A 15051-nucleotide genomic window follows, 5' to 3' on the forward strand; every position below is an offset into this window, starting at 1 on the left:
GTCCCACTGACCCACACAGGGTATGGTCCCACTGACCAAACACAGACACGGTCCCAGTGACCCACACACAGGTCCCACTGACCCACACACAGGACACAGTTTTACTGACCCACACACAGGACATGGTTCCACTGACCCACACACAGGGCATGGTCCCACTGACCCACACACAGGGCATGGTCTCATTGATCCACACACAGGACACGGTCCCACTGACCCACACACAGGACACGGTCCCACTGACCCACACACAGGTCCCACTGACCCACACAAAGGGCATGGTCCCATTGATCCACACACAGGACACAGTCCCACTGACCCACACACAGGACACGGTCCCACTGACACACACAGGACACGGTCCCACTGACACACACAGGACATGCTCCCATTGATCCACACACAGGACACGGTCCCACTGACCCACACAGGGTATGGTCCCACTGACCCACACACAGGACACAGTCCCACTGACCCACACACAGGACACGGTCCCACTGACCCACACAGGGCATGGTCCCACTGACCCACACACAGGACATGCTCCCATTGATCCACACACAGGACAAGTTCCCACTGACCCACACAAGGTATGGTCCCACTGACCAAACACAGACACGGTCCCAGTGACCCACACACAGGACACTGTCCCACTGACCCACACACAGGGCATGGTCCCACTGACCCACACACAGGTCCCACTGACCCACACACAGGGCATGGTACCACTGACCCACACACAGGACATGGTGCCACTGACCCACACACAGGTCCCACTGACCCACACACAGGACAAGGTCCCACCGACCCACACACAGGACATGGTCCCACTGACCCACACACAGGACATGGTCCCGCTGACCCACACACAGACACGGTCCCAGTGACCCACACACAGGACACTGTCCCACTGACCCACACACAGGGCATGGTCCCACTGACCCACACACAGGTCCCACTGACCCACACACAGGGCATGGTACCACTGACCCACACACAGGACATGGTGCCACTGACCCACACACAGGTCCCACTGACCCACACACAGGACAAGGTCCCACCGACCCACACACAGGACATGGTCCCACTGACCCACACACAGGACACGGTCCCACTGACCCACACAGGACATTGTCCCACTGACCCACACACAGGACACGGTCCCACTGACCCACACACAGGACATGGTCCCACTGACCCACACACAGGACACGGTCGCACTGACCCACACACAGGACATGGTCCCACTGACCCACACACAGGACCCACACACAGGACATGGTCCCACTGACTCACACATAGGATATGGTCCCACTGACCCACACACAGGACATGGTCACACTGACCCACACACAGGACATGGTCCCACTGACTCACACACAGGACATGGTCCCACTGACCTACACAGGACACGGTCCCACTGACCCACACACAGAACACGGTCGCACTGACCCACACACAGGACATGGTCCCACTGACCCACACACAGGACCCACACACAGGACATGGTCCCACTGACTCACACATAGGATATGGTCCCACTGACCCACACACAGGACATGGTCACACTGACCCACACACAGGACATTGTCCCACTGAACCACACACAGGACATGGTCCCACTGACCCACACACAGGACACGGTCCCGCTGACCCACACACAGGTCCCACCGACTCACACACAGGACACGGTCCCACTGACCAACACACAGGACATGGTCCCACTGACCAACACACAGGACATGGTCCCACTGACCCACACACAGGACATGGTCCCACTGACCCATACACAGGTCCCAGTGACCGACACACAGGACACGGTCCCACTGGCCAACACATAGGACACGGTCCCACTGGCCCACACACAGGACACGGTCCCACTGGCCCACACACAGGACACGGTCCCACTGACCCACACACAGGACACGGTCCCACTGACCCACACACAGGACATGGTCCCATTGACCCACACACAGGACATGGTCCCACTGACCCACACAGGACATTGTCCCACTGACCCACACACAGGACACGGTCCCACTGACCCACACACAGGACATGGTCCCACTGACCCACACACAGGACACGGTCGCACTGACCCACACACAGGACATGGTCCCACTGACCCACACACAGGACCCACACACAGGACATGGTCCCACTGACTCACACATAGGATATGGTCCCACTGACCCACACACAGGACATGGTCACACTGACCCACACACAGGACATGGTCCCACTGACCCACACACAGGACATGGTCCCACTGACCTACACAGGACACGGTCCCACTGACCCACACACAGAACATGGTCCCACTGACCCACACACAGGACCCACACACAGGACATGGTCCCACTGACCCACACACAGGACATTGTCCCACTGACCAACACACAGGACATGGTCCCACTGACCAACACACAGGACATGGTCCCACTGACCCACACACAGGACATGGTCCCACTGACCCATACACAGGTCCCAGTGACCGACACACAGGACACGGTCCCACTGGCCAACACATAGGACACGGTCCCACTGGCCCACACACAGGACACGGTCCCACTGGCCCACACACAGGACACGGTCCCACTGACCCACACACAGGACACGGTCCCACTGACCCACACACAGGACATGGTCCCATTGACCCACACACAGGACATGGTCCCACTGACCCACACAGGACATTGTCCCACTGACCCACACACAGGACACGGTCCCACTGACCCACACACAGGACATGGTCCCACTGACCCACACACAGGACACGGTCGCACTGACCCACACACAGGACATGGTCCCACTGACCCACACACAGGACCCACACACAGGACATGGTCCCACTGACTCACACATAGGATATGGTCCCACTGACCCACACACAGGACATGGTCACACTGACCCACACACAGGACATGGTCCCACTGACCCACACACAGGACATGGTCCCACTGACCTACACAGGACACGGTCCCACTGACCCACACACAGAACATGGTCCCACTGACCCACACACAGGACCCACACACAGGACATGGTCCCACTGACCCACACACAGGACATTGTCCCACTGACCCACACACAGGACACGGTCCCACTGACCTACACACAGGACATGGTCCCACTGACCTACACAGGACATTGTCCCACTGACCCACACACAGGACATGGTCCCACTGACCCACACACAGGACACAGTCCCACTGACCCACACACAGGACACGGTCCCACTGACCCACACACAGGACATGGTCCCACTGACCCACAAACAGGACACGGTCCCACTGACCCACACACAGGACATGGTCCCACTGACCCACACACAAGGCATGGTCCCACTGACCCACACACAGGGCATGGTCCCACTGACCCACACACAGGACATGGTCCCACTGACCCACACACAGGACATGGTCCCACTGATCGACACACAGGACATGGTCCCACTGACCGACACACAGGGCATGGTCCCACTGACCCGCACACAGGACCCACACACAGGACATGGTCCCACTGACCCACACATAGGACATGGTCCCACTGACCCACACACAGGACATGGTCCCACTGACCCACACATAGGACATGGTCCCACTGACCCACACACAGGACACACACACAGGACATGGTCCCACTGACCCACACACAGGACATGGTCCCACTGACCTTCACAGTACACGGTCCCACTGACCCACACACAGGACATGGTCCCACTGACCCACACACAGGACCCACACACAGGACACGGTCCCATTGACCTACACACAGGACATGATCCCACTGACCTACACAGGACATTGTCCCACTAACCCACACACAGGACATGGTCCCACTGACCGACACACAGGACATGGTCCCACTGACCCACACACAGGGCATGGTCCCACTGACCCATACACAGGACACGATCCCACTGACCCACACACAGGATAAGGTCCCACTGACCCACACACAGGACACGGTCCCACTGACCCACACACAGGTCCCACTGACCCACACACAGGACACGGTCCCACTGACCCACACACAGGACATGGTCCCACTGACCGACACACAGGACATGGTCCCACTGACCCACACACAGGGCATGGTCCCACTGACCCACACACAGGACATGGTCCCACTGACCGACACACAGGACATGGTCCCACTGACCTACACACAGGGCATGGTCCCACTGACCCACACACAGGGCATGGTCCCACTGACCCACACACAGGTCCCACTGACCCACACACAGGACACGGTCCCACTGACCCACACACAGGTCCCACTGACCCACACACAGGTTCCACTGACCCACACACAGGACATGGTCCCACAGACCCACACACAGGACACGGTCCCACTGACCCACACACAGGTCCCACTGACCCACACACAGGACACGGTCCCACTGACCCACACACAGGTCCCAGTGACCCACACACAGGACATGGTCCCACAGACCCACACACAGGACATGGTCCCAGTGACCCACACACAGGACATGGTCCCAGTGACCGACACACAGGGCATGGTCCCACTGACCCACACATAGTACACAGTCCCACTGACCCACACACAGGACACGGTCCCACTGACCCACACACAGGACATGGTCCCACTGACCCACACACAGGACACGGTCCCACTGACACCCACATTGGACATGGTTCATAAGAACATAAGAAATAGGAGCAGGAGTCGGCCATTTGGCCCCTCGAGTCTGCTCTGCCATTCAGTAGGATCATGGCTGATCCGATCTTGGCCAGAACTCCACTTCCCTGCCCGCTCCCCATAACCCTTTACTCCCTTATCATTTAAAAATCTGTCTGTCTCCACCTTAAATATATTCAGTGATCCAGCTTCCACAGCTCTCTCGGGCAGAGAATTCCATAGATTGAATTCCTCCTCATCAGCGTTTTAAATGGGCGGCCCCTTATTCTGAAACTATACCCCCTAGTTCTAGATTCCTCCACGAGGGGAAACATCCTCTCTGCATCTTCCTTGTTGAGCCCCCTCAGAATCTTATGCATTTCAGTAAGATCACGTCTCATACTTCTAAACTCCAATTGGTATCGACCCAACCTGCTCATCCTTACTTCATAAGTCAATCCCCTCATCTCAGGAATCAACCGAGTGAACTTTCTCTGAACTGACTCCAATGCAATTATATCCTTCCTTAAATACGGAGACCAAAACTGTACGCAGTATTCCAGGTGTGGTCTCACCAATACCCTGTACAGTTGTAGCAGGACTTCGCTACTTTTATACTCTATCCCCCTTGCAATAAAGGCCAACTTTCCATTTGCCTTCCTGATTACTTGCTGACACTCACACAGGACATGGTTCCACAGACAGGGAACGCGATCCCGAGCAAGATCTGATTGTTTTCTCTGTCCTTTACTCGAGTCCGTGAAATCACATGCCCAGGGGATCAAACCTGTGCCCCCAGCTCACAAAAGCACTTAAACGGTATCTGTCACCATAGAACCAGGGGCTTCAACTCTTATTTTAAAATTGATAACTGACAGTGTGGTGTTTTGTGAAGGTCAGAATATGCCCCGTTAATCTGCGCGTAATGTACACACTGCGCACATGGACTTTGATACCACACAGTTTGAGCAGGAATAGGTTATTGATTGCCATTTCAGGGACGGAGCAGATTTGCATGAGGCTAGGATGGTGTATAGCATAACAGACTTTCCCCTGGTGCTCAGTACTAACGGGCAGGTCTCTCAGCAAGGCCAAGCTCTCTGTGAACCAGGAGTACACCTGTATCGGCCCAATATCTAATAACGCAGCAAGCTCAGTGCTCCCAACACAAATCCCTGTTGCTCTGTTTACCGATTGGATTTGGCAACAGCCCTGGGATGTTACCCTGGACTTTGAACACATGAAAGCGGTGAACCATTTTGTAATGTATTTGCTTCATGAGTTCTTTGCTTAAGAATTCATGGCAACACATTGCTATTAAGAACTAGTCGGTTTATTAGCAAAAGGTTCAACAATAACACTGCACATTACCAGTTCATCCACCAGGCTCACAACCACCTGCCCCATCGTGGATCCCCCGAACCCAACTGGCTGGGGTTTTATTGAGTCTTGTGAACATCATGTGACTGACTAAGCCACTCACAATGTAACAGCTCTACAACTATTTTAAAGGAACTTTACATCAAGTGCCCCCTTTTTGTAAGGGCACAAAAATCCACAAATTAACCAATGAACATTAAAGGAAAACTTACAAATCGAATTAAATTAAAATTCTGTTCCCGGGGGGATGATGCACTCCAGTCCCTCTGGTGCCCACCTCTGGCGGAAGGCCTCGAGCGTACCGGTGGACATTGCGTGCTCCATCTCCAGGGACACCCTGGCTCGGATGTAACCGTGGAAGAGAGGCAGGCAGTTGGGCTGAACGACCCCCTCGACTGCCCGCTGCCTGGACTGGCTGATGGCCCCCTTAGCCGTGCCCAGGAGCAGTCCAACGAGGAGGCCTTCGGACCTGCCCGCTCCCCTCCGCACAGGGTGCCCAAAGATCAGGAGCGTGGGACCAGAATTTGAGGAGCAGCCCCTTCAAATAATGCAAGAGGGGCTGCAACCTCACACACTGAACATAGACGTGGAATACAGACTCCTCCAGACCACAGAAATTGCAGGCGTCAACAGCTCTACAAATCTGAGAGCATACTCACAGGCGCATAAATCACACATTCATGCTAAACTAGTGAGCAGGTTCATTATCAGCTCACTCCCTGTGGCATTGCAGACAGGAAGTTGACCGAGTGACTGACTTTCCTACTGATGCTCACTGTCAAGGCTCACACACGAAGAATGCCGAGGGTTGGCTAACCGTGTCCAACTGTACTGCACGGCAGCACCCTCAGGAGTGGGAGGCAACTCGAGGCCATTGTGGATACTCCAAACACAACTGGCTGGGGTTTTATTGAGTCTTGTGAACATCGCCTGACTGGCTAAGGCACTCCTGCCATTGCCATTTGAATTCAACCCATCATCCCTTTTGTCTCTCTAATCTCGCCTGCCTTCCACCCTATCACAGACCTTCCCTTTTGCTCTTTCTTCCCCTCCCCCTTTCAGAGCTTGTTCAGAATCTGGTCTTTCCAAACTCTCCAGTTCTGACGAAGGGTCATCGACCCGAAACGTTAACTCTACTTCCTCGCCACAGATGCTACCTGACCCGCTGAGATTTCCAGCATTTTCTGTTTTTATTCCAGATTCCAGCATCGCAGTATTTGGCTTTTGTACTGTTGTAGAGGCCGAGGGTATGCGTGACCTATTTGCAGTGCGTTATTTATGGAATATAATTTCTCTCCCCTCCCCCCCCCACCCGTCCCCCAGGTTTTGCGGCTGGTGCCCATGGGACGACTGGGAGATCCTTCTGGTGAGTAAGACCCCTTACTGGATTCCTTCAGTTGGCAGAGAACGTCGTGTGCAGCAGAGCCTCGGGTGATGGGTGGGGGGCAGGAGGAAGTGCTCATGTTTCTCATCCTTGTTCCCCAATCCTTCCAGGGCCGCCCCTCCCTCTCTCTGTAACCTCCGCTAACCCCACTGCCCGCCGGGATCTCTGTGCTCCTCCAGTTCTGGCCTTTTGTACATCGCCGATTTTAATCGGCCCACTATTGGCGGCCGTGCCTTCGGGTGTCGAGGCCCTAAGCTCTAGGATTCCCACCCTAAACCTCTCCACCTCTACATCCTTAAAATCTACCTCTTTGAGCAAGCTTTTGGTCACCTATCCTAATATCCCCTTATGTGGCTCGGTGTCAAATTCTGTTTGATAATCATAGGATTACACAGAATGTACGGCACAGAAACAGGCCATTTGGCCCAACCAGTCCATGCTGGCGTTTATGCTCCACTCGAGCCTCCTCCCGTCTTTCCTCATCTAAATCTATCAGCATAACCCTCCATTCCCTTCTCTCTCATATACTTGTCTAGCCTCCCCTTAAATACATCGATACTATTCACTTCAACCACTCCCTGTGGTAGTGAGTTCCACATTCTCACCACTCTCTGAGTAAAGAAGTTTCTTCTGAATTCCCTATTGGATTTATTGGTGACTATCTTATATTGATGGCCTCTAGTTATGCTCTTCCCCACAAGTGGAAACATTCTCTCTGTATCCACTCTATCAAAACCTTTCATCATTTTAAAGACTTCTATTAAGTCACCCCTCAGCCTTTTTTCAAGAGAAAAGAGACCCATACCTTTCCTGATATGTATAACCTCGCATTTCTGGTATCATCCTTGTAAATCGTTTCTGCACCCTCTCCAGTGCCTCTATATCCTTTTTATAATATGGCGACCAGAACTGTGCACAGTACTCCCAGAGTGGTCTAACCAAAGTTCGATACAGGTTTAGCATAACTTCCCTACTTTACAATTCTGACCTCTAGAAATGAACCCTAATCACTCCTGTGACGCGCCTTGGGACATTTTACTACGTTAAAGGTGCTATATAATACAAGTTGTTGTTGTTGGTCATACTTGTTCCCCTGAGGCCCGTCTCTGTCGCCAAATTGAAAGACTTACACTTATACAACATCTTTCACCACCTCAGGACGTCCCAAAGTGCTTTACAGCCACCTTTGAAGTACATAAGAACATAAGAATTAGGAACAGGAGTAGGCCATCTAGCCCCTCGAGCCTGCTCCACCATTCAAGAAGATCATGGCTGATCTGGCCTTGGACTCAGCTCCACTTACCCGCCCGCTCTCCATAACCCTTAATTCCCTTATTGGTTAAAAATCTATCTATCTGTGATTTGAATACATTCAATGAGCTAGCCTCAACTGCTTCCTTGGGCAGAGAATTCCACAGATTCACAACCCTCTGGGAGAAGAAATTCCTTCTCAACTCGGTTTTAAATTGGCTCCCCCGTATTTTGAGGCTGTGCCCCCTAGTTCTAGTCTCCCCGACCAGTGGAAACAACCTCTCTGCCTCTATCTTGTCTATCCCTTTCATTATTTTAAATGTTTCTATAAGATCACCCCTCATCCTTCTGAACTCCAATGAGTAAAGACCCAGTACTTTGTTTTGAAGTGTAGTCACTGTGGTAATGTAGGGAAATGCAGCAGCCAATTTGCATACAGCCAGATCCCACAAACAGCAATCTATTTTTTTTTCGTGATAGTGGTTGAGGAGATAAATATTGGACCCAGTACACCAGGGAGAACTCCCATGCTCTTCTTAAAAATACTGGCTCTTTTATGTCCACCTAAGAGGGAAGACTGGGCCCTTAGTTTAACGTCACATCCTGTTCCTCCTCCCGACCCTTGCTGGGTTGAACCGCGGGGTAACTGCTATCCCTCTGATACCTTACCCCTCATGTCCCGGGCCCTTTCATCGGGGAGGATATTCTAGCACAGGTCGTTTGGCTCCGTCAGCCTACGCCAGTGTAATTCACCACCTGAGCCACCCAGTCCAATCCCATCTCATGTCCGCTCCCCAGTCTAATACCATCTCATGTCCGCTCCCCAGTCCAATCCCATCTCATGTCCGCTCCCCAGTCTAATCCCATCTCATGTCCGCTCCCCAGTCCAATCCCATCTCATGTCCGCTCCCCAGTCTAATCCCATCACATGTCCGCTCCCCAGTCCAATCCCATCTCATGTCCGTTCCCCAGTCCAATCCCATCTCATGTCCGTTCCCCAGTCCAATCCCATCTCATGTCCGCTCCCCAGTCTAATCCCATCTCATGTCCGCTCCCCAGTCTAATCCCATCTCATGTCCGCTCCCCAGTCTAATCCCATCTCATGTCCGCTCCCCAGTCCAATCCCATCTCATGTCCGCTCCCCAGTCTAATCCCATCTCATGTCCGCTCCCCAGTCTAATCCCACTCTCATGTCCGCTCCCCAGTCTAATCCCACTCTCATGTCCGCTCCCCAATCCAATCCCATCTCATGTCCGTTCCCCAGTCCAATCCCATCTCATGTCCGTTCCCCAGTCCAATCCCATCTCATGTCCGCTCCCCAGTCTAATCCCATCTCATGTCCGCTCCCCAGTCTAATCCCATCTCATGTCCGCTCCCCAGTCTAATCCCACTCTCATGTCCGCTCCCCAGTCTAATCCCGCTCTCATGTCCGCTCCCCAGTCTAATCCCACTCTCATGCTCGCTCCCCATTACCCTTTAATATGCCTCTTTTCCAAGCAACCGTCTCATTGCCTTTGAAAAGAATGGTTTGTGGCAGAGAATTCATAGCCTCCCCTTTCATCATCATAGGCAGTCCCTCAAAATCGAGGAAGACTTGCTTCCACTCTAAAAGTGAGTTCTCAGGTGGCTGAACAATCCAATACGGGAATTACAGTCTCTGTCACAGGTGGGACAGACAGTGGTTGGAGGAAAGGGTGGGTGGGGAGTCTGGTTTGCCGCACACTCCTTCCGCTGCCTGTGCTTGATTTCTGCATGCTCTCGGCGATGAGACTCGAGGTGCTCAGCGCCCTCCCGGATGCTCTTCCTCCACTTAGAGCGGTCTTTGGCCAGGGATTCCCAGGTGTCAGTGGGGTTGTTGCATCCTCCCCTTTAATTATCTGTTGGTCCATTATCTTGGGGCATTTTTCTCCTTAGAGCAGAGCAGGCTAAGAGGAGATTTGATAGAGACGTGCAAAATCATCAAGGGTTTAGATAGAGTAAGTAAGGTGGTACTGAAGTTGAATGATCAGCCATGATCTTATTGAATGGCGGTGCAGGCTCGAAGGGCCGAATGGCCTGCTCCTGCACCTATTTTCTATGTTTCTATGACAGGGTTAACACTGCAGACTGTTAGACATGTCTGTGTAGAGCCTGGAGAAGCTGGGACTGTTCTCTTTAGAGCAGAGAAGGTTACAGGGAGATTTGAGAGAGGTGTCCAAAATCATGGAGGGTTTTGATGGAATAAATAAGGAGAAACTGTGCCCAGTGCCAGAAGGATCAGTAACCAGAGGACACAGATTTAAGAGCATTGATAAAGGAACCAGAGGGGAGAGGAGAATTTTTTTTAAAGTAGTGAGTTGTAATGATCTGGAATGTGTTGCCTGAAAGAGCGGTGGAAGCAGATTTAGTAGTGACTTTCAAAAGGCAATTGGATATGTGCTTGAAAAGGAAAGATTTGCGAAGCTGCGGAGAATCAGGGGAGAATGGGACTCACTGGACAGCTCTTTCAAAGAGCTGGCACAGGCTGGCTGGGCCGAGTGGCTTCTGTGGTGTATGATGCTATGCCACATGCTTTGTGTCTCCATGATGCTGCTGCTTCGAGTATGTAGCACCATAGGTCATTGCTCAGCAGGCAGCTTGACCTGTCTGTGGTCCCTGACGGCCTGTGTCTCTCCGCAGAGGTGGCCGACGTCTGTGTCTTCTTGGCTTCCGACGACAGCAGCTACGTCACGGGAGCCAGTCTGGAGGTGACAGGTAAGTGACACACCTGGTGATACCTGTCCTGGGGGTGAGGGGTAAGGGACACCTGGCCCTTGGGGGTGAGGGGTAAGGGACACACCTGGTCCTGGGGGTGAGGGGTAAGGGACACACCTGGTGATACCTGTCCTGGGGGTGAGGGGTAAGGGACACCTGGCCCTGGGGGTGAGGGGTAAGGGACACACCTGCTCCTGGGGGTGAGGGGTAAGGGACACACCTGGTGATACCTGTCCTGGGGGTGAGGGGTAAGGGACACACCTGGTCCTGGGGTGAGGGGTAAGGGACACACCTGGTGATACCTGTCCTGGGGGTGAGGGGTAAGGGACACACCTGGTCCTGGGGGTGAGGGGTAAGGGACACACCTGGTCCTGGGGGTGAGGGGTAAGGGACACACCTGGTGATACCTGTCCTGGGGATGAGGGGTAAGGGACACCTGGCCCTGGGGGTGAGGGGTAAGGGACACACCTGCTCCTGGGGGTGAGGGGTAAGGGACACACCTGGTCCTGGGGGTGAGGGGTAAGGGACACACCTGGTCTTAGGGGTGAGAGGTAAGTGACACACCTGGTGATACCTGTCCTGGGGGTGAGGGGTAAGGGACACACCTGGTGATACCTGTCCTGGGGGTGAGGGGTAAGGGACACACCTGGTGATACCTGTCCTGGGGGTGAGGGGTAAGGGACACATCTGGTCCTGGGGGTGAGGGGTAAGGGACACACCTGGTAATACCTGTCCTGGGGGTGAGGGGTAAGGGACACACCTGGCCCTGGGGGTGAGGTGTAAGGGACACACCTGGCCCTGGGGGTGAGGTGTAAGGGACACACCTGGTCCTGGGGGTGAGAGGTAAGGGACACACCTGGTGATACCTGTCCTGGGGGTGAGAGGTAAGGGACACACCTGGTGATACCTGTCCTGGGGGTGAGGGGTAAGGGACACACCTGGCCCTGGGGGTGAGGGGTAAGGGACACCTGGCCCTGGGGGTGAGGGGTAAGGGACACACCTGGTCCTGGGGGTGAGGGACACACCTGTCCTGGGGGTGAGAGGTAAGGGACGCACCTGGCCCTGGGGGTGAGGGGTAAGGGACAGACCTTTCCTGGGGGTGAGGGGTAAGGGACACCTGGCCCTGGGGATAAGGGGTAAGTGACAGACCTGCCCTGGGGGTGAGGTACACCCCTGGCCCTGCCTGCCCTGGGGGTGAGGTACACCTGCCCTGGGGGTGAGGTACACCCCTGGCCCTGCCTGCCCTGGGTTTGACAGCAGGCTGATGGGTTGGATAATGTCTAATTCAAACAGACCAGCGTATCACAGTCAGACTGTTCAGCTGGGCCATGGCTCTAAGGGAGCTGTAACCCAGTTGATGTGGCCTCGGAGGTTTGCTTCCTCACCAGTTTATCCCTCCTCTCCTGAACTCACGGATTTCACCAAAGTGACCGTTCTTCATGTGCGAGTCGAGCCACTCAGTGAACATAAGAAGCAGGAGCAGGCCATTCGGCCCCTCAAGTCTGCTTCCCCATTCGATGAGATCATGGCTGATCTTCTACCTCAACTCCACTTTCCTGCACTATCCCCATATCCCTCGATTCCCTTAATATCCAAAACTTTATCGATCTCTGTCTTCAATATACTCAACGACTGAGCATCCACAGCCCTCTGGGGTAGAGAATTCCAAAGATTCACCACCCTCTGAGTGAAGAAATTCCTCCCCATCTCAGTCTTAAATGGCCGACATCTTATCCTGAGACTGCTGTCAGTTCTAGACTCCCCAGCCAGGGGAAACATCCTCCCTGCATCTACTCTGTCAGGCCCTGTAAGAATTTGTATGTTTCAATGAGATCACCTCTCATTTTTCTAAACTCTAGAGAATATCGGCCTAGTCTACTCAATCTCTCCTCATAGGACAATCCCCCCATCCCAGGAATCAGTCTGCTGAACCTTCGTTGCACTCCCTCTAAGGCAAGTATATCCTTCCTTAGGGAAGGAGAGCACTTGGGAATCTTAGCCAAACCCATGCTCAACCAAGCAGCCATTACCACAGCAATAATCTGTATGGGGCCATGATCCGGAAACACACAGTCAGTTTCCACATGTACGCCGATGACATCAGGCTCCAGCTCACCACCACTTCGATCCACACCTCTACAATGGCTCTAAATTGTAAGACTGTTTGTCCGACATCAAGTTCTGGATGAGCAGAAATTTTCTCCAACTGAATATTGGGAACGCCGAAGCCATTGTTTTCAGTCCCCGCCACAAACTCCGTTCCCTCTCCCCAACTTCTGTCTGAGGCTGAACCAGACTGTTCACAACCTCGGTGTCATATTTGATCCTAAATTGAGCTTTCGACCACATATCCACAGCGCAAATAAGACCGCCTATTTCCACCTCCGTAACATCGCCCGTCTCTGCCCCTGCCTCAGCTCATCTGCTGCCGAAGCCCTCATCCATGCCTTTGTTACCTCTGGACTTGACTATTCCAGTACACTGCTGGCTGGCCTCCCACATTCTACCCGACGTAAACTAGAGGTAATCCAAAACTCGGCTGCCTGTGTCCTAACTCGCACCAAGTCCCACTCACCCATCACCCCCTGTGCTCGCTGACCCACATTGGTTTCCGGGTAAGCAACGCCTCGATTTCAAAATTCTCATCCTTGTTTTCAAATCCCTCCATGGCCTCGCCCCTCCCTATCTCTGTAATCTCCTCCAGCCCCACAACCCCCCGAGATGTCTGCGCTCCTCTAATTCTGCCCTCTTGAGCATCCCTGATTATAATCGCTCAACCATTGGTGGCCGTGCCTTCTGTTGCCTGGGCCCCAAGCTCTGGAACTCCCTCCCTAAACCTCTCCGCCTCTCTACCTCTCTTTCCTCCTTAAGCTCCTTAAAACCTCCCTCTTTGACCAAGCCTTTGGTCACCTGCTCTAATTTCTCCTTATGTGGCTCGGTGTCAAATTTATTGTCTCATAACACTGCTATGAAGAGCCTTGGGACATTACAGGTGCTATATAAATACATGTTGTTTTATATTATTTGAATCAGAATTGGTTTAAACTCTGTACTTGCAAATCCTATCTTTTGATCACAATGACACTGATAATATTGGAGAAGGATGAGTAGAGTTTCAGGGATGGAGCCATTACTCTGTAAGGATAGACAGATATAGATTATTGAACAGAATACGCTAATTGGCATTCTATAGAATATAATATTGAGCTTGGTTTAAACTCACTGGAGAGAAGGACACACACACAACTGAAGGACACAGGCTCTCATCACAGCAGGGTGTGAAGGACTTTTTGATTGCCAGTGTCTGTAAGATGAAGATTGGAAGAGAGAAGACATTCAAGGCGGACACAAGGCTAGCAACTGGGTCAACATGACAGAGGGAGGTAGTGATGACAGCTGATCCCCACAGTTCCCCGATCTAATGAAGTACTTTTTGGCGTGTAGTCACTGCTCTCGTGCAGAAAGCACGGCAGCCATTTTGCCACAGCAAGCGCCCACAAACAGCAATGTGATAATGATCCAGATAATCTGCTTCAGTGATGTTGACTGAGGGACACCGGGAATAACTCCCCTGCTCTTCTTCGAAATAGTGGCCATGGGATCTTTTACGTCCACCGGGGAGGGCAGACGGGGTTCGGTTTAACGTCCCATCCGAA

The 15051-nt window shown here is 53.2% G+C and overlaps 1 protein-coding gene across 2 annotated transcripts in view; it reads left to right on the plus strand.

Moving 5' to 3' along the window:
• hsd17b8 (hydroxysteroid (17-beta) dehydrogenase 8) overlaps window positions 1-15051 on the plus strand; it is a 60757-nt gene that overhangs the window by 41590 nt on the left and 4116 nt on the right. For both annotated transcript variants that reach the window (XM_070861446.1, XM_070861447.1), the window contains 2 exons: window positions 7351-7393; window positions 11321-11395. In XM_070861446.1, the coding sequence (XP_070717547.1) occupies window positions 7351-7393; window positions 11321-11395 (118 nt within the window). The remainder of the gene's footprint in view (window positions 1-7350; window positions 7394-11320; window positions 11396-15051) is intronic.

This window comes from Pristiophorus japonicus, chromosome 19, assembly GCF_044704955.1.
Source record: "Pristiophorus japonicus isolate sPriJap1 chromosome 19, sPriJap1.hap1, whole genome shotgun sequence".
Lineage (NCBI taxonomy): Eukaryota > Metazoa > Chordata > Chondrichthyes > Pristiophoridae > Pristiophorus > Pristiophorus japonicus.